Raw genomic sequence first — 21479 nt, forward strand, 5'->3', positions numbered from 1 at the left:
CCCTTTGAAAGATGATTAACCCTAAAGAAACTGCCTACATTTGCTAAGCTTTTTGAAAATATTATCGCCCATTCTGTATAAGCACTATGGGCTCTCTAAGACAAAGATCTAGCTGGTGAATAAGAGTGAAAAAAAAAAAGTATTTATCTAAGGACTTTATAAAATCCTGTGCTCATCTAAACTTTAATGAAATGGGTTATAGGCACATCGGAAATAAAAATCTGCAAGTGACTTTTAGAAGCACATATGTCAGCTGGGCATGGTAGCTCACGCCTGTAATTCCAATACTTTGGGACGTCGAGGCAGGAGGATCACTTGAGCCCAAGAGTTGGAGACTAGCCTGGGCAACATAGTGAGACCCATCTCTACTAAATATCACAAAAAATTAGCCGGGCATCATGTATGTGTCTGTAGTCCCAGCTACCTGGGGACTGAGGCAGGAGAATCACTTGAGCCCAGGAGTTCAAGGCTGCAGTGAGCTATAACTGCACCACTGCACTCCAGTCCAGATGACAGAGCAAGACCCTGTCTTAAAACAAGTAAGTAAATAAAAATAAAAGTGCACATGTCAAAGTTTAGTACGGTTAACACAGAGTAAATAGCAAGACCTACAGTGGCGTACAATAACATCCAATTGTACACAGTCCCTGTGACAAACTGTAATGACCACAAAAACAAGAGATAAGAGTTGTCTTTTGCTAGAAACCAGAGTGTTTACTGGCACTAAGAAAGCGGGGATGAATCACAACTCATTATACATATTTCTATCAAGGACACAACCTAAGCTACTTACGTTGTGAAAAAGTTACCGAGTGCTTTTCTGGGTAAACACACCCTGAAACTGGAATGATACTGACAAGATTAGCAGGCTTCTGAAAAATAATGGCCCACAAATTTACAAATCATTTACAAAAAGAAAGCTACCTGATACCTCCCTAGAATATACCATGAAGCTGAGGTTGTCAGTAAGGAAAACTGGGTTTTATTAGGGAGAGAGCGAGGGGGAAGGAGACAGTGGGTTCAGAGGAACAGGTGAGAGGAGATAAACAGATTAAAATCAAAGGGCATCCAGCACGATGGCTCACACCTGTAATCCCAGCACTTTGGGAGGCCAAGGTGGGCGGATCACTTGAAGTCAGGAGTTTGAGACCAGCCTGGACAACATGGCAAAACTCCATCTCTACTAAAAATACAAAAATTAGCTGAGCATGTTGGTACATACCTGTAATCCCAGCTACTTGGGAGGTTGAGACAGGAGAACTGCTTGAGCCCGGGAGGCAGAGGTGCAGTGAGCCAAGATCGTGCCACTGCACTCCACCCTGGGTGACAGAGTGAGACCATGTCTCAAAAAATAAATAAATAAATAAATAAAGTCAAAGGGCAAATGGCACCCTCTTCCTAAAGATCAGTGATTACACTTAAGCAGAGCCATATTTGAGAAACTAGAGGTGACCCCACTGCAAAACAGAGAACAGGAAGAAAGAGGGGTTTGCAGTTCTTATGACCAAGATTAGCCTCCTGACAGTTAAGTAGAGCAGAGTATGATCTGTAGGGTTAGCCATGCTATTCAATCAGAACTGTACAATGATTAGGCTGAGAGCTGAACTGCAGAGTGCAGAAAGGAAATGCCAACACACTGTGCTGTATCTGGACCCCACTCTTTTCTCCATTCCCCTGTGGGGAAGCAGAATTAGCAAGAGGCAACCAGTGGAGTCACTTGTCAGAACTGTATGCTCCACATCAGCGGTCCCCAATCTTTTTGGCACCAGGGAGCAGTTTCGTGGAAGGCAATTTTTCCATGGCCGGGGGTGTTGGAGCAGCAGGGGTGGGGATGGTTTCGGGATGAAACTGTTCCACCTCTGATCACCAGGCATTAGATTCTCATAAGGAGTCCACAACCTAGATCCCTTGCATGCGCAGTGCACAGTAGGGCTGGAGCTATTAGAATCTAATGCTGCCACTGATCTGACAGGAGGTAGAGCTCAGGAAGTAATGCTCGCCTTCCCGAGTACTGGACTGTGGCTTAGGGTCTGGGGACCCCTGCTCTACATTACAGAGAATCCTAGTGAGGAGCCCCTAAGCGGAAAATCTGCAGGAGAGGGACAGCCAGGGCAACATGAGTTCCTAGATTAAGGAAAGACCCTCCGTTTTCTTATTCCATGCCCTGTTCCCTCTCTCCCTCTGTTCTCTATCTCTCTGTCTATCTCTGCCTGAATCTCTCTCTCTCCCCACACCCTCCCTTCTCTCTCTCTCCCACACACACACACACACACACACACACACTCTCACACTCACATCCGTAGGGTCTTCCCCACAATAAGAAACTAAGTGCTGTGGTTGAAGGGCTCCACATCTGGGTACCAGGATAAGGGTAAGAGAGAAGCACTAACATATTTACCATTTTGTAGTTACAGACAGTGATACATTCCTATTGCTTAAACAATATATAGTGAACTGAACATTTTCAACTGATTGAAAGGCTAAAAGAATTTCCTGGAAATGATATAAGATGTCTTACAATTTATAGTAATCCTGCTGCAAGCACAATACTAAATCCCTGAAAATCACTTTGGTGGAAAATTTGGAGTTGAGGAATGTCAGACATTAGGATATCGGTTCTTAATTCTTTGATTCACAATCTAATTTAAGAAGCTGACAAAAAGTGGAGCCTCAGTTCCGGAAAAATATACCTTCACACTTAATTCCATCAATCTGGTATATAATTTCATGTTGTTCAAGGACCTCCTGAAATTGCTACCAGTTTCAAATACTACTAAAAGGAAAAATAGATTTGGGAGCCAAGGTTGTAATGATCCTATGAAAACTTTAATAATAATTTTATGTCCACAAGGAAAAATAAACAGATATTAAACAAAGAATATCTTTATGACATTTAACACAAATTACATTAATGTGCAGTCTCCTCTGTATGTCAAATGTGCAATTCTCCTCTCTTGTTCTCTAGAAACTATAAAAGGAAAATCTTGGGACTGCAAACTATGCTGAAAGGAAGAAGTTAGGCTTGGGAACTGAGTTATGCAAAAACTGCCTTCCTTTTGTTCTCAAACAGATAGATGTAATTTCACATGCTTACTTTATCTTATGTAAAATGTAGATTTGCCGAGCATAAAATGAATGCATAATTGACTCCCCTCGCTTTCTTTTCACATGTAAAATGTAGATTCACTAAGGACTAATCAGAGCTTCATAAGAATGTAACCACTGGCCTCATGGTCTTCCCCTCTCTCCCTTTTTACTCCTTTTTTCCTCCTCTCCTTCTTGCTCTTTTCCCTTTAAATGTTGAAATTCCCAAAACCATCTTTGGAAAAAGCACAAGACACAGATCCTACTGTGACTTGTGTTTCTTTTTCCCTGGTACATCCTCAACCTTTGCAAAATAAACCTCTAAATTGAGACCTGCTTTAGACACTTTTTGGTTTACAAAACTTTTTGAGAGTGACCACCCTCACAATAAACATGAATATTTGTCTTTGTTGAACATTCATACAAACAAGTCTTTCCCTTGTCTAGTCTTCCAGTCAAATGCCCCATGCCCTCTTAATTTTATATCTCGGAATGGCTCTATATTGTTGTCCCAAAGACAGCTGGATTTAGAAGCCTTGAAATGGGAAAAGATTGGAAAACTTTTTTGAGAAAATCCACATAGTTTTCACACTTCCCCCTGGCGTATGTTATATAACTATAATCCATGACAACCAATAGCCAATGACATCAAAACACGGGAGAAGGTACAGCCTCACTCTACTAGCTTCCTCATTTCCACACTCAAGACTGAATTTTTTTTTGAGACGGAGTTTTGCTGTTGTTGCCCAGGCTGGAGTGCAACAGCATGACCTCGGCTCACCGCAACCTCTGCCTTCTGGGTTCAAGCGAATCTCCTGCCTCAGCCTCCCAAGCTACTGGGATTACAGGCAGGTGCCACCATGCCAGCTAATTTTATATCATTAGTAGAGACAGGGTTTCTCCATGTTGGTCAGGCTGGTCTCGAACTCCCGACCTCAGGTGATTTGCCCGCCTCCCAACATGCTGAGATTACAAGCTGAGCCACTGCACCTGACTCAAGACTGAATTTTTAAGACTGGAACTGACTTTGCCCCAGTTTCCTTTAGCTTTCTAAAGGATGCATTGTAAGATCATCTTCCTCCCTCCTTTTGTAAAAATAATCTCCCTTTTTAATCCTTTTCTCTTTCTAAACTCAGTCAAAAATGAGTACAAATCCAAGCTCTGCCTATGCTACCAGGGTTTCCTCAGGTAAATACTTCTATGAGAACTCAGCTTCCTCACATATAAAGGGGAATAATAGCTAACCCACAAGGTTGTTATGACAATCAAATTAGAGAATGAAAAAGTTCTCAGCAGGATGCCTGAATCACAGATTTTTGGCAAATTTTAGCTCCTCTGTCTATATATTGTCTATGCTAATTATAAAATGAATTTTTAAAAATTCATTTGTACATACTACCGAAATGTAGAATTGTCCTTATTTAGAGGCATTAAAGCTGAGCACAGCGGTACATGCTTATAGTCCCAGCTACTAGGGAAGCTGAGGTAGGAGGATCACTTGGGGCCAGGAGTTCAAGACCAGCCTAGGCAATAACAAGACCCTATCATATTAAAACAAATTTTTTTTTAACAGAGGCATTAAAAGTAATCTAGAAGAAACAGAATTAGATAAATATGAGTTCCCTTTTGTTTGTTCAGTGTAAACAGAGATCAAATCCTTAATGTTCTGCTTGATCTTCACTCTAGCAAGTATCTGCCCAGCAAGCCTTAGAATAATGGAGCTGAAAAGGTAGGAGTGGAGGTACAGTCATGGGTGTGCATTTCTGACATCACCTCATGGATCTTCATCTAGCTTTGTCCTCCTTGGACCCAGATATAAAGTAGAAGAGTTGATTTTAAGGCCTCTGAATAATAATCTTCCCTGATTAAACCTCTGGAAAACCTCTTTGGAAAAATAATCCCTGAACTTCAGTCTAGAGGCTGAGTCATACAACAGGCCTCTTCCAAATGAATAGTTGTTCCTAACACTATGTATCAGCCAGGTTCCCATGGAAAGGTAAGAGGCCTCAGGCATCTGCTGAAGGACCGCCCTAAAAGATCTTCAATAAGCAAATTCTTTTCTGGACTTCCATAAACAGGGACAGACAATTTTAACTTGAGGTCAACAGTCTGAGTCTAGCTCCTAAAACTAAAGTGTTTTCCACACCAATAATATTCAATTACAATCTTATCCTCCTGGGTGCAGGAGAAAGACAAGGTTCATTTCCTCCACCTACCTAGAAAGCGTCTACATAACGAACTCCCCCTTTACTCGCTTTCTCTCTTCAAACATTCACCTTATCTTATGTAAAATGTAGGTTCGCTGGGCACTAACCAAAGTGTCCCAGGAATGTGACCATTGCCTTATATCATACCCCCCTTCCTACATGCCTTCCCCTGCTTTAAGGAAATGTATAAATATTAACCATATTAATAATTAAATATTATATAAATATATAAATAAAATAATTAAATATTATTTTTTAATATTAAATATATAAACCTCTGGAAAACCTCTTTGGAAAAACAGCCACAGATGTGTCTGTGCTAATGTTTTTCCCAGACATGCCCTAAAGCTGGTTTAATAAATATAGAGGAGTGAGACTTACACCTCAATCACTCATTTTGGTTGTCAATTTCATCAAAATGAAAGTTCCTTAGATCTTCAGTGGAGAGTTAGAAGGAAAATCTTAATGGATTTCCTGAGTGGATCTCACAGCTAGAAAACCTAGTAATCCAACGTTCCCTGAAATAATATGTAAATAACCTATAAACCAAAAATGAAATTCTAAGCCCTGCAACCAACTGAATGGACCTCTCCCCTCAGTCAAGGGACTTCAAAAGTAAACTGAAAAACTAGTTCAGGCCATGGTGGGAAGAGTAGTGGGGGTGGGGTGGTGGGGGCTGTCAGTCATACTTCATTATAATCTCCTCCCTTTGGAATTCCAGAAAAACTGACCAGCATTAACATTAAAACAGAGATCTTAAGACTTACAAAACAGATTCTTCATAGCAAAAAGATACCAAACTCCAATGTGACTAGCATAGCATCACATGACAAAATAGCAGGCCCTAAAGAAAGAAATTAAAGTATTTTACCCCAAAATACATTTCTTTGACATACTAAAAATGGCCCTGCAAAGCTATCTCTTTTGGGGAAAATCTACATTTTGTAGAGAATCCCTTTCCCTTTCCAAGTGTTCGCTGGATCCAGGAGAGATTTAATTAAGAATCTAGTACCTTTTAAGGTCTGATCAGAGACATTTATCAGGCCAGGTGTGGTGCCTCACGCCTGTAATCCCAGCACTTTGATAGGCTGAGACAGGCAGATTACTTGAGCTCAGGAATCAGGAATTTAAGACCAGACTGGGCAACATGGTGAAACCCCATCTGTACACAAAAATACAAAAATTAGCTGGGTGTAGTGGCATGCGCCTATAGCCCCAGCTACTTGAGAGGCTGAGGTGGGAGTATGGCTTGAGTCCAGGAGGCAGAGGTTGCAGTGAGCAGAGATCATGTCACCGCACTCTAGCCTAGGCGACAGAGCCAGACCCTGTCCGGGGGAAAAAAAAAAAAAAGGGAAAAAACAACCAGAGACATTTACCGTCTTTCTCTCTAAAGTCTGCCATCTGGAGGCTTCATCTACATAATAAAAACCTTGATCTCTGCAACCCCTTATCTTAACCCAGAAACTCCTTTCTATTGATTTCAAGTCTTTAGACAATAACTTAACTCTTCCAATCAATTGCCAATCAGAAGATCTTTGGATCCACATATGACCTGGAAGCCCCCTCCCTTTTAAGTTGTCCTACCTTTCCAGACCAAACCAATGTACACCTTACATGTATTGGTTCATGTCTGCCTATAACTTGTACCCCTAAAAAGTACAAAATCAAGCTATAACCCGATTACCCTGGGGAACATGTTCTCAGGACCTCCAGAGGCTGTGTCATGGGTCATGGTCCTCACATTTGGCTCAATAAATCTCCTTAAATATTTTACATAGTTTGGATTTTTCATCAACAAAGCTAACAGCAAAAGTGTGACATGCCATTTGAAACCAATTAGAAGCCAGTGGCAATTGCAGAACACCTTAAAAAAATGACTGACTCGCTGGGCACAGTGGCTCACACCTGTAATCCCAGCACTTTGGGAGGCCGAGGCAGATGGATCATGAGGTCAGGAGTTTGAGACCAGCCTGGCCAATAACGGTGAAACCCCATCTCTACTAAAAATACAAAAATTAACCAGGCGTGGTGGTGGGCACCTGTAGTCCCAGCTACTCAGGAGGCTGAGGCAGGCTGACTGCTTGAACATGGGAGGCGGAGGTTGCAGTGAGCCGAGATTGCACCACTGCACTCCAGCCTGGGCAACAGAGTGAGTCTCTGTCTCAAAAAAAAAAAAAAAAAAAAAAAGACTGACTCATCCACTGGGCTTTTTAGAATGCACATCTGACAAGAAAAGAAAAAGAAAAGCAGAAGGTGGGTTATTGACTTCTTCACAGTTCTCTAGTTTCACTAGTAGAGGATGTTTTCAAATTACAAATTCATAATAACTATATATACACACACTCCCCACAAACCTGTGAAGAGGAAAGGTAACCCCTCCTCCTCTCTCTCCCACTCCAGTCCTCTCCCTGGTGATTCCAGCTCGCCATTCTCAGAGAGGACCATTTGTGCAAAAGGAGACAGAAAGAAGAAAGAAGGTGCAGGGGCAGGGGAGAGAGGAGGGGGAGGAGAAAGGGAAAGAAAGAAACTACCTTTTACTGGTAGAGCTTTCAAAATGTACACACAGTATCAGGAAGGGAGGAAAAGGAAGGGAATGAAGGAGAGAGGAAGGATGGAAGGGATGGAGGGAGGGAGGAAGGAAGAAAGAAAGAAGGACAGATGGAAGGAATGATGTAGAAACAATTTAAGGTTGCTGATCAAAAATTATCTTCTGCAAAAAGCCTGAGTATTTGACTCAACGTTGTCAAGCTGCCTAAATATCAGACAGATATCCATTTGCTTTAACAGCATCCTTCAGAAAATGTAATGTCTCTGTAAACTGCAGAACTCTTCCATTACTCACACATTGCTGTGAATTAGAGCCAGTTGCCTCCTAATACCTAAATGAGATCATCACCAAGGGAGGACAATCATGGGACAATCATCTATGAATGGTTCTTTATGTTTCCTGTATTTTACATAACTTATCTCAGATTCTTCATAACGGGTGCTAAAAGGTTATTAAGCCACATTTTAAATAAGGAAATTAAGCTCAGAAAGGAAGAGAAACTTTACAAATCACATGTCCAACAGGTGGAGCTGTGATTTGAATCCAGTTGTCGGCTTACTAAGTGAAGGACTAAAGAGTAGAAGTCAGTGAGAGAGGTAGAGAACACAAAGACGCTGTGCAAAGAGCAACCCTCAGGGTTTTTGTCTGTGGCATTCCCTGCACACTGCTGTGCCATGCAGCAGACATGGGCTTCCACCTCCAAGACTCAGAACTCAAGGTGGTACCTACCACAGCTGTTGGCATTATAAGCTGCCTAGGTCCAAATAATTACAAATCCTGGTCTGTACATAACTACAAAACAGGCTTTTGTGGTCAGGCCTGGGAACCATACCACAATTCACAATCTGACCCCTTCATAAAGTGGGTCCTCTCTGTGCATGAGGATAGCAAAGCAGAAAGGATATGCAGTGTTCCTAGAGCAGCAAGTCTGTTTCAACCTTTCAAATTCCTCAAATTTCTAGAAGGAAGCTTGGAGTAAATGTTTTCTTGCCTAGTTTTTGTGGCCAGTTTATAAACACCCAGAAGTTGTCAAATGTCATGTCAAATCCCACACAAATTATATGCATTCATTCCCACGGTTTCTTTGTAGAATAAGGCAGTCTCAAGACAAATTGGTATGGATGATGGAATTCTGTGAACAAAATTATCTTACAGTTGATAACAATAATGGGGTGGAGGGGGGGGGATTCATGGAACAAGCAAGCAAAATCTGCTTTTGTCTAGTCATGCTTCCTGCCAGCAGCATTTTCCTATTAATAATATGTAAGTATTATGAGCCAGCTCCACACACAGCTACAGACTACTGCCCACCCCAACACATGGAAATCACCAATATAAACCAACAATAAAATTCTAACCCCCCAACTGACTGAATGGACTTCCTCTTCTCAGCCAAGGGAACTTCAAAGAAACCAAAAAACTAGTTCAGGCAATGATGGGAAGGGGGGTTTTCAGACATGCTTCATTATACCCTTCCCCCTTTCGAATTCAGGCACAACTGACTAGCGTTAACATTAAAACAGAGATCAGGTCTTTTTTCTGATCCTAAAGAGATTAGCTAGGTGTTTAGCACCTTTTAAAGGTTTGAGTAGGAAACATCTGCCATGGCATCTACCTGTGCAACCTCACTACATAAGAATCTTGGGGCCCTGGAGCTATGGTTCACGCCTGTAATCCCAGCACTTTGGGAGACCAAGGCGGGTGGATCACCTGAGGTCAGGAGACCAGCCTGACCAACATGGTCTCTACTAAAAATACAAAATTAGCTGGGTGTGGTCGCACACGCCTGTAGTCCCAGGTACTTGGGAGGCTGAGACAGGAGAATCGCTTGAACCTGGGAGGTGGAGATTGCAGTAGGCCGAAATCTCACCACTGCACTTCAGCCTGGGCAACAGAGCAAGACTGTTTTTTTTTTTTTTTTTTTTTTTAAAAAAAAAAAAAAAAAGAATCTCAGTCTTCACAACCCCTTATCTTAACCCAGTCACTCCTTTCTATTCACAACTCCTATCTTAACCCAGTCACTCTTCTATTGATTCCAGGTCTATAGATAATAATTCTTTAATAAAACCAATTGCCCATTAGAAAATCTTTGAATCCACCTGTTACCTGGAAGCCCCCACCTCTTCGAATAGTCCTGCCTGCCCAGACCAAACCAATGTATACCTTACATATACTGTTGTCTTATGTCCATCCCCCTAAAAAGTATAAACCCAAGCTATAACCCAGCCACCTTGGACACACGTTCTCAGGACCTCTTGAGAATGTGCCTTGGACCATAGTCACTCATATTTGGTTCAGAATAAGCTTCTTTAAATATTTTACAGAGTTTGATTCTTTTCATTGACATGAATTACAACATTAAGTTCCATTAGGAGCTAACATAAATTTTAACTGCTTTTATATTACAGTTGACCTTTAAACAACATGGGTTTGAACTGCCTGGATCTACTGCCTGGATCTATTCAGCCTCTGCCACCTGAGACAGCAATACCAACCCCTCCACCTCCTCTTCCTCAGCCTATTCAACCTTGTGAAGACGATGAGGACAAAAACCTTTATGATGAAGCACTTCCATTTAATGAACAGTAAATATACTTTCTTTTCCTTAGGATTTTCTTAGTAACACTTGCTTTTCTAGCTTACTTTATAAGAAGAATGCAGTATATCATACATATAACAAAAAATATGTGTAATCTACTGTTAATGTTATCAGTAAGACTTCCGGTCAACAGTAGGTTATTAGTAGTTAAGTTTTGGGGGAGTCAACAATTATACACAGATTTTTGACTGCATGGGGGATTGGCATCCCTAACCCTTGAGTTGTTCAAGGGTCAACTGTATAAATAAATACACAAGCACTACTAGTTGCAACTTTACTAATACAGTACTTACAAGCTGGCAAGATGAAAGCATTTATCCTAAAAACAAACAAACACCTCCTAACCAGTCAGAGCTTCATGAATATCACTTTCTTATTTCTCCTACATTTCTGGGAGTTATCTGGTTGTTTGATTACGAAATGGAAAGTCTCCCTAGTTGTGGAGGTCTCCACTGAACGCAGTACGTCGAATTCCTGGACAGTCCAATGCTCTAGCTCAGATGGAACAATTTGATATGGACTTAATCTGTCTGCACTCTTATCATCTCCATGCCTATCTTCTTAAATCTCCCGAATTTGTTCACCCATGTTTCATCTCAAGATTAATAATATGACCCAGCAAAAACTGGCTTTTTCTTTCTTTTACATCTTTGTAAAGTTCAGTACCCTAAACGTAGTTGATACACAAACACATTTCTGAGACAACTGTTTACTGAGCAAATCACACATTTGATTTTGTGTAACGAGAAACAGTCTCCATCTCTTGAGATCTTTTAACTTGAAGCCCTTATGTTCTAATTCACCTGAGATCCATTAAGCTCCTAAAATTGCAGGCAAATTTTTGGAGTGCTTTCATTTTTCTCAAGGTAGAGTCCATAGCTTATTAGATTTTCAAATGGGGGGTGGTTATAAAAGGAAAATAAGGTTAACATACACCATTATAATTAATCTATTAGTTCATTTTCACGCTACTGATAAAGACATATCTGAGAGGGGACAATTTACAAAAGACTGAGGTTTAATTGACTCACAGTTCCACATGGCTGGGGAGGCCTCACAATTATGGTGGAAGATGAAGGAAGAGCAAAGGGATGTCTCACATGGCGTCCAGCAAAGAGAGAAGTAAGAGTCAAGCGAAAGGGGTTTCCCCCTATAAAGCTATCAGCTCTCGTGAGACTTATTCACTACCACGAGAACAGTATGGCGGAAACTGCCCCCATGATTCAATTATTTCCACTGGGTCCCTCCCACAACATGTGGGAACCATGGGAGCTACAACTCAAGATGAGATTTGAGTGGGGACACAGCCAAACCATATCAGTCTTGTAAAGAATACTAAATAGGCCGGGTGCAGTGGCTCATGCCTATAATTCTAGCACTTTGGGAGGCCGAGGCAGGAGGACTACCTAAGCTCAGGATTTTGAGACCAGCCTGGGCAATACAGTGAAACCCCATCTCTATTAAATAAAAATAAATAAATAAATAAATGCATATAAAGAAGAATACTAAATAGGCTGGATGTGGTGGCTCACGCCTGTAATCCCAGCACTTTGTGAGGCCTAAGTGGGCAGATCATCTGAGGTCAGAAGTTTGAGACCAGCCTGGCCAACGTGGTGAAACCCCTCCTCTACTAAAAAAATACAAAAAAATTAGCTGGGCGTGGTGGCATGCACCTGTAGTCCTAGCTACTTGGGAGACTAAGGTAGGAGAATTGCTTGAACTCAGGAGGTGGAGGTTGCAGTGAGCCAAGATTGTGCCACTGCACTCCAGCCTGGATGACAGAGAGAGACTCTGTGTCAAAAAAAAAAAAAAAAAAAAAAAGAATAAATACATACAAAATCAAATAGGCTCGCACTTATTAGGTGTGGGACCTAGGGTAAATCACTCAATCTCTTTAAAGCCTTAGTTTCCTTTTCTACATACTGAGGATAATAATAGCATCTACCTTATAATGTCAGATAAGATAATCTATACCAACATCAACTAATCAGGACAACTATACACATTGGACAAAATATATTTTAAAATATCAAAAAATTAAAAAGCAACAAATTACCATACCTGAAGAAAAGACAGGCTCAAGGGGGAGAGCTCTGTATTTTAGAGTGACAGTTATTTTGGGAGGCGTGTGCCTCTTCCATAAGGGGCTGCTGAGCAGCTTAGAGTCTGGATGTGCTTTTAACAGAATCCTGGACTAGGGGGACCAGGATAGGAGTTAGTACCATCAAAGAGGTAGGGCAGCTAATGATGCCACCTTTTCCTCTTTGGGTTGGGACGGTGGAGGGCTACGACCTAATCATAACTGTAAATCCTAAGTAGGCAAATCCACTCAAGTTAGAGCTCAGCTTGAAAATATATCACTACCGCTGGGCACGGTGGCTCACGCCTGTAATCCCAGCACTTTGGGAGGCCGAGAAGGGTGGATCACGAGGTCAGGAGATCAAGACCATCCTGGCTAACATGGTGAAACCCCGTCTCTACTAAAATACAAAAAAGTTAGCTGGGCGTGGTGGCGGGCGCCTGTAGTCCCAGCTACTCGGGAGGCTGAGGCAGGAGAACGGCGTGAACCCGGGAGGCGGAGCTTGCAGTGAGCCGAGATCGCGCCACTGCTCTCCAGCCTGGGCTACAGAGCGAGACTCCGTCTCAAAAAAAACAAAAAAACAAAAACAATGAAAATATATCAGTACCAAAATTTAGTGATTTTGGTTTGCAACTGGCAAAAAAAAATTTTCTCATAGAAAATAATATTATCTTCTCCTTCAGATTAGTTTTACAAAGTAGAAGTACAATGTCCAGTTCATAATCAAAAGTAGCCAGACATAAAAAATGACATCAGAGCATGAATGAAAACTAGGAGAGAAAAACAGACAATAGAACAGGCTTATAAGAGCTCGAGATATTTAAGTTAATTGAGGCCTTACAAGAACCATACTTGCTCAAAAAAGACAAAAAAATAAGATTGAGAATTGTAAGAACTGAAAATTAGACAATGAATCAAAGAGAAATTTTTGATTTAAAAAATAATTAAAAGCGGTTGGGCTGAACAGATTAAATACAGTTAAGGAGATAGTAATTAACTTGGAACAGAGATCAGAAAAAAGTAGCCAAAATGAAGTAAAACTTAAAAGGTAACAGACATAGAAGATTCGATGAGAATGTCTAACATATATGTAATTGGAGTGCCAGAAAGAGAGATGAGGGAATGAAAGAAAGGCAATATTTGAAGAGACAGTGGATGAGAAGTCTACTAACCCACGGAAAGACATATTAAAGAATACCTACTACCCCTAAGCAGGATTTTTAAACATCCACAAATTATCTAGATCATACTAAAACTGCAGAAGACCAAAGTCAAACAGAAAACCCTAAAAAGAGTTAGAGAAAAAAGACATATTACTCACAAAAGAACAACAATTCAGAGTGACAGTTTAACTCAAAAGAAATGATGTCTCAACCACACTTTTTAAAAACATATTAAGTGCCAACCATTCAAAATAAAAATATCCTTCAAGAAAGAAAGCATAATGAAGACATTTGGAGACATACAAAAACTGAGAAAAGCTGTGACAAGCAGGTCCTCACTAATGGAAAGAGTAAAGGATGTTTTTCCTGGCAGTGGAAAATGGATTCCAGAAAAACCATCAGAGAGGGAAGAAGAAAGTAAAACAAAAACGGTAAACATGTAGAGATCTAACTGAATATAGGCTTTAAAATTAGTAACAACTGCATGTCCTTGGGTTGAAAATATGTTAAGAATTAAAATACACTATTACAACAAAAATGGTATGTAAATTGGGGGTGGGGAGTTAAAGTATTCCATGGTCTTTGCATTACATGAGAAAAGATTTAACACGTCAATTTAAAAAATAAAAAATAATGGCCAGGTGCAGTGACTGACATTTCTAATCCCAGCAATTTGAGAAGCTGAGGTGCGAGAATCACTTGAAGCCAGGAGTTTGAGACCAGCCTGGGCAACATAGTGAGACCCTGGCTTTCCTTTAAAAAAAAAAAAAGGTTAAAAAAAAAAGTACTGGTTAACAATATAATTTGATGAGTCAAAACTGCATATGTAATGTCCAGAATAACCACTAAAGAATAATAAAATGAATATAGAACTTCTAGCTAATAGAGTCTCAAACATTGTAACTTAAAAAAAATTATTCCCATATCCCACCAAAAGGCAAGGAAGGCAAAATAAAAAGAACACAAGATAGCTAGAAAAAGTATAAAGCACTTAATAAAAGAGCAGATTTAAATCCAAGTCACATGGACATTAACTAAATAATACAATTAAGAGTGAAAAAATTTCAAAATTGAATAAGAAAAAGTCAACTGCCTGGGTATGGGGGCTCACACCTGTAATTTCAGCACTTTGAGATGTCAAGGTAGGAGAATTGGTTTAGGCCAGGAGTTTGAGACCAGCCTGGCCAATATAGTGAGACCCCATCTCTATTTATAAAAAAAAATTAAATTATTAAACATTATAAAAAGGAAATAAATCAACTATCCCCTATTTATAAAAGACATATCTAAAACATAAGGATAGAGAAGAGTTGAAAGTAAAAGTATGAAAAAGAGATACCATAAAAATACTAACCAAATAAATCTATTCCAACCATAAGAATGAGACAAAAGCAATTCTGGAAATATATGTGAATATTTCATAATGATAAAATGCTCAATTCACCAGGAATATATTACAATTATAATGCAATAATGCTATATTATTAGGATTGCTTTATAAATGCAAGTTCAGGCAAACACTTGAAAATCAGTTACTATAAGTTACCACACTAACAGGATAAAGGAAAAATCATGATTACATTGATAAAAATGGAAAAGCATTTCTTAAAACTTCAGCATCCAAATATAATCAAAAACTCTTGGCAAACTAGGAATAAGAACTCCTCAAAATAAAATAAAATGAAAACAGGCAAGGAGAACAAAAATAAAAAAAAAAGAAACAAAAAATTTTACAAAAATTACCATACTTAACAATGAACAAATGTTGAAAGTCTTTCTTTTAAGACCTGGGAAGGGATCAGAGTACGTACAATTGCCACATCAATTCATAATTGTATATGAGGTCCTAGCCTGTCAAGAAAGGCAAAGACAATTTTTAAAAGCATAGGAATTACAAAAGAAATAAACTGTCAATATTAGCAGGTGATATGGTTGTCTATGTAGGAAATAAAAAAAAAAGAATTTACAGATAAATTACTAGAATTCATTTCTTAAGTTAGCTACATTTGGGATACAGGTGAATATATAAAACAACTATATTTCTACATCCCAGCAAAAAAGAAGCAGAAAATAAAATTTTAAAAAGACAGAATATACAACAGAGTGAAAAAAATATGAAATACCTAGGAATAAATATAATAAATGAAGCTTAAAACCTCTACAAAGAACACTATAAAACACTGAGAAAAAATTTTAAAGATCTAAATAAATAAAGGAATATACCATGTTCATGGACCAGAAGACTTGATACTAGAAAAGTAAAAATTTTGCCCAAATTTATTTACAGACTCAATGTAATGTCAATCAAAATCTCAATAGTTTTAACATCTTTGTTGCTGCTGTTGTTTTGTTTTGGTGAGACTTTGCAAGCTGATTCTAAAATACAGATGGGTCCCAACTTACAATGGTTCGACTTACAAATTTTTTTTAGTTTATAATGATGCAGAAACTATACAAATTCGGTTTGCTCCTTGACTTACAATAAGGTCACATCTGGATAAACTCACTGTAAATTGAGGATATTTTAAGTTAAAAAAATGCATCAATATTTTCAACTTACTGAAACATAGCTCCACTGTAAGTAGAGGAGCATCTGTATTGTACTCAAATAGTCAAGAAACCTGTAGAGAACAAAGAACAAGATAATAGAACTTTATCTACTGCATATAAACTCTTACTATAAAAGTACAGTACACAATTACCCCTGTAACTGTGCATGTAACCCCTGAATCTAAAAGAAAATTAAAACTACAGTGTGGTGTTGGTGCAAGAATATACTAATAAACAAAAGAAATAGAGTAGAAAACCCAAAACAGACCCACACATATGGGTACTTGATTTATGACAAGCATAGCTCTACAGAACAGTGAAGACAGAATAGCCTTCCCAATAAATCACGCTGGGGCAAATGAATGTCCACGAAAAATTAAAAATACAATACCTAACCCCTACTTCCCACAATATGCAAAAATTAATTCCCAGTGATCTATACATGTTAAGGTGGGGGTTAAAACTGTTACATTTCTAGAATATAGAAGAATGTCTTTATAACCACAGAGCAGGAAAAGACTTATTGAATAGAACACAATAAAATATTAACCATAAAGGAAATGGTATCTAAAAGAAAATGGTATCTAAAAAGGACTTAAGGAATTTTAAAAATTAAGAATCTCTGTTCATCCTTTACAGAGTAAATAGGTAAGGAACAAATGAAGATTTTGCCACACATGTAACAGTGGGCTCATACCCAGAATATATTTTTTAAATTTCTGCAAGTTAGTAAGAAAAAAGACAATCCAGTTGAAAAATGGACAAGAGACTTGAACAATCATATCTCAAAATATTCCAAATGGCGAATAAACATATGGAAAAATGCTCAACTTCATCAGTCAGGAAAAAGCAAATTATCCCTGCGATGTGACATTACTCCAAAACCACAACAATGGCTAAAATTATAAAGACTGACAGTGTTGACAAGGATACATGATGGAACAAGGGAAACTTCCATATGCTGCTGGTGGGATTATATTGGTACAACTACTCTGGAAAACTGTTTGGTATCATCTACTGAAGTTGATAATACATTATAAGCTAGCAATTCCTCTCCTGTTTATAGAGCAAATAGAAATGTATGCCCACAGGCACCAAGAAACATGTCCCAAAATGACCACAGCCACATGATCCATAATGCCCCCAAATGGACCATCCAATGGTCCACCAAAAATACAGTTGATAAACACATAAATAAATTGTGGTATACTCATATCATAGTTTTCTACACAGAACAGAAAAATGAATGAATTACAACCACCAGCAACAAAATGAATATCACATGCACAAGGCTGAGCAAAAGAATCCAGACACAAACGAATACATACTCTATAATTCCATTTCATTTCTTGCCAAAAAAAAAAAAAAGGCAAAACCAAAATATAGAGTTTAAGGATATGTTCTTTGGAAAAACTATAAAGAAAAATCAAGGAAGTATTTACAAAAAAAAACATGAGGACAGTTTTTATCTTTGGGGGAGGTGACAATGATTGGCTGAGAATCACAAGGGGGCTTTTGGCACAATAGCAGTGTTCTATTTTTTTAATCCTGGTGTTGGTTGCCAAGTGTTCACTTTGTACTAGATCACTGCACTTTGCATCTGATGTCTGTAATTTTATGTATATGTATGAAATCTGTCAAAGGGAGTTAAATAAATCAATCAAATGCATCCACAATAGAAGAAGGACTTCATTGCATCAATGCCTATATATATAGCTTGGAATCAGGAACCCAGAATATCTTAATTTTTAAAAAATGTTAAGTGTCCTCAACTTTGACCCATTGTTTTTTACAGCTTTCTGTGCTAATCTTTCCATGACAATGATTTCAATGATTCCATTAATAAGCGTAATTGCTGTGATTTCTCAATTTACAAGATGTAATTTTACCTATGTGAAATAAGTCATTGATGACAAGATGAGATTTCAAGTGGACTGTAGTCAGTTATAGCTCTAAAAACCAGTAAGAACACAATACAAATGTTAAGCAGAAAAAGAAGGCTCTGAATCCCTGAATTTTTCACATCCTATTGCAAATGATACAGGTAAATGAATGCTTAATGTTTACAAGGTGTAGGAGGGTTAACTGCAGAAGGAAACGTTCTTTTTTACTACAGTAAATTATCTACTCTATGTTGTTGTCCTAGGCTTAAAGGACTATGTGGGCCTGGCGAGGTGGCTCACGCCTGTAATCCCAGCACTTCAGGAGGCCAAGGTGGGCAAATTAATTTGAGATCACGAGTTCAAGACCAGCCTGGTCAACATGGTGAAATCTCGTCTCTATTAAAAATACAAAAAAATTAGCCGGGCATGGTGGTTCATGCCTGTAGTCCCAGCTACTCAGGAGGCTGAGGCAGGAGAATCGCTTGAACCTGGGAGGAGGAGGTTGCAGTGAGCCAAGATCACACCACTGCACTCCAGCCTGGGCAACAGAGCAAGACTCTGTTTCAGAAAAAAAAGGACAATGTAGGCTGACTCCAATATTAGACCTGTAAATTACACATTAACATTTAGAGTTAGATAACTTCTACAAAGTGAACTGGAAAATCCTGGTATCAGATCACTAGTCAGTATTTCCAGAATGGGGCCTGGAGCTCTGCACATTTATCTTTTCTGGTAGAAGCAAGATCCTTCAAACATACCAGTATATATTGTACCACATGACACTTGAATTTTAATCTTGAGAAAATTAGTTTATAAATATAATTATAAGTAAATACATATATCAAGAATCTTTATTTCATAGCACAGCATTTGAAAGCAACAATTTACCTAGTGTGCAAACCCCAGGTGATATATGAGGTTGATAAATGCTCAACTCTGAGGAGGTCAAAGTTCATCTCTTTTTTGCAGTCTCCTTCCTAGTGAAACTTCTATTTCTTCTACTAACTTTTTCACTGTACAAAGTATTCCAGTTCTGTTCGTTCTAAATAACGCAAAGAGGGAGAAGGTCCAATTTCTCTAGTATGGTATGAGTTCAAGATTATTTCGAATATGGCACTACTTTGGATATAGGTCTAACTGATCTTATTATCCTGAATGATATGATATGGCTTCAGCAACAATTACAATAATACCTTGAAGGAAGGGGGTTTAGGGAAGATGTGATTGAGCCCAAATAGTTAAAATGCAGTTATGCAGCCAATTATTTTTACTACTAGAACCAGACAGTTTGCTTTGCTTTATTTCTAATCAGGTGAAACAAAAGAATTCCTGTTTCCTTATTCATTCTCTTCGGTCATAACTCATCTAGGAAATGACCACATCAGTTCCTTACTGATCGCTTCCCTGGAAACAAAAGAGCATTTTACACCTGATCCTGCTGTTGCCAGTAAAGAAAGTGGAGTAAAAATTAACCTTCTTCCTTCCGTCTTCTCCATTTGGAAAACAGTATTTTTAAGGGGGGGAGGGGAAGGGAATGCTGCATTCAATTTATAGGGGATAATACATTCCCTCCGCCCCAGACTCACTCTTTTCCATTCTCCTCAACATCATCCACTTAAAGAACGCTCAGTACGCTAAGGGCCCCAAAGCCTGACAGAGTCAAAAAAGAAGCATCTCTGCCCAACCTGAACAGCACGACTTTCGAAGCCTCGCACACAACGAGGCAGGGCGAGTCGCCCAGCCCCAGGGGACCGGGCGGCGTCTCCGGAGCCTGCAGCCCAGGGCCGCGGGCGGGGCCGCAGCGCTCCCGGCTCCCCTCCTGCAGGGATCAGCCAGGGTCCTTACCCGCCAGTCCGCCGCCGCCGCCTCCATCGCCGGCGTGGCCCTTCCTCCGCTGTAGGATGAAGTATGGGTTGGCCCTCTCGGTGATCCACAGCGCGTTGGCCAGCAACACCTCCTCGGGGTTCACCCACATGGTCCTGGCCGCCGCGGGCGGGCGCACAATGGGCCCGTGGGTCGGGTCCTGCACCCACCACCGCGACAGGCGCGCACTCCTGGGCACACGCGCGCCCGACCGCCCGCCCGTCCGCTAGGTGCGGTGGCGGCGGCAGGCGACTTCAGGGGGCGGCCTGCGGCGACCGGGCCACAACAAAGCCCCAGGAGGAGGCCGGGGAGGACGGCGAGGACGCGGGCGCGGCGAGCAGCATCCTCCCGGCAGCGCCGCCGCCCCGCGAGAGCCCGCGGCCGCAGACGCCCGGGCCTGGCGCTCTGCAGCCCGGCTCCGGCCCACGGCGGCGGGAGGAGCTGGAGGAGGAGGAAGAGGAGGAGGAAGGGAGCGGGAGGAGGAGGAAGTGGTATAGCTCAGTCCCGGGATGCGGCTCGGCGGCGGGCAGGGCTGCGGGCCACCCGAGTGGATTCGGCCCCGCGGTCAGGGCCAAGCTGGGCTGGGGCGCTGCTGCTCCCGCGGCGCCGACCGGAGCTCCAGGGCCCCTGCCGTCTCTACCTGCTGGAGCTAGCGAAGTGGCCGCGCCTTAACGCGGCGTGTCGGGACCGGTGGCGCCACTAGCGAAGCCCAGCTCCCTGCTGGAAGGACGCTCCGGACACTGCGAATGAATGACGACAACGCGGCTCACTTGGAGCGGGTCCGGATTTCCGCGGACTCGGTACCTCCGCGGGCTCTGTGCGCCGAGCTGGGCAGCTGTGGCTGGCTTCGGGGGAACCTTCGGGGGAAGCTCCTGGGGACCGTGTGCCAAGCACTGGGCCCGACGCCCATCCCAGCAGGGAGGACGCCGCCAGCCTGCGTGGGTGTGTGTGTGCTGTTTGTGTTTAAGGTTGACGCTCTGTGGGATAGCGCCACCCCTTTTCCCAGGAAACGTGTTTCAAGGTTCCAGACCTGGAGCTCGGTTAGAGACCCGGGTCGGAAGCCAACGCAGCCAATGGTCGTCGATGTTTTTGTTTCCTGCATCCCCAGGGCAAGTCATGCGCTAAACTTGTCACCGCTTGTGACCCCTCCCCCTCTCCATGCCATTGTAATTAAAGTGGCCTAGCTAAGTGCATTACATCACTTCTTTCCTTGACCTGTAGGGCATGAGCAATAGCGAAGTTGGAAGCGGCCCAAAAGCTTAGACCAACTAATTCACACCACAGCTGTTCCTATATCGCATTTGGGGCTTCGAAAACTGGGCATGGCAGAATTTTAAAATTTATCCACGCTGGTAGATGGATTTTTTTTTTTTAATCAGTGAAACCCGAAACACACAAAGCAGGCCAGCTTTATCCCTAGACAGTTTCAGTTTCCCCAAATACTTCGAGCTTCCTGTGGTGATCACAGCCCATCTGCCTGCATATCTGATGACCTTTTTTTT

At 41.0% G+C, this 21479-nt stretch overlaps 1 protein-coding gene across 1 annotated transcript in view; it reads right to left on the reverse strand.

Annotated features, from left to right (window-relative positions):
* The window catches only part of TBC1D9 (TBC1 domain family member 9), a 137450-nt gene extending 116535 nt beyond the window's left edge, over nucleotides 1-20915 (reverse strand). Inside the window, exon 1 of the mRNA XM_005555968.4 lies at nucleotides 19960-20915. Coding sequence (XP_005556025.1) covers nucleotides 19960-20089 — 130 coding nt within the window. The 5' untranslated portion in view covers nucleotides 20090-20915. The remainder of the gene's footprint in view (nucleotides 1-19959) is intronic.
* Between the last annotated feature and the right edge of the window lie 564 nt (nucleotides 20916-21479).

Source organism: Macaca fascicularis, chromosome 5, assembly GCF_037993035.2.
Source record: "Macaca fascicularis isolate 582-1 chromosome 5, T2T-MFA8v1.1".
NCBI classification, from domain to species: Eukaryota; Metazoa; Chordata; class Mammalia; order Primates; family Cercopithecidae; genus Macaca; species Macaca fascicularis.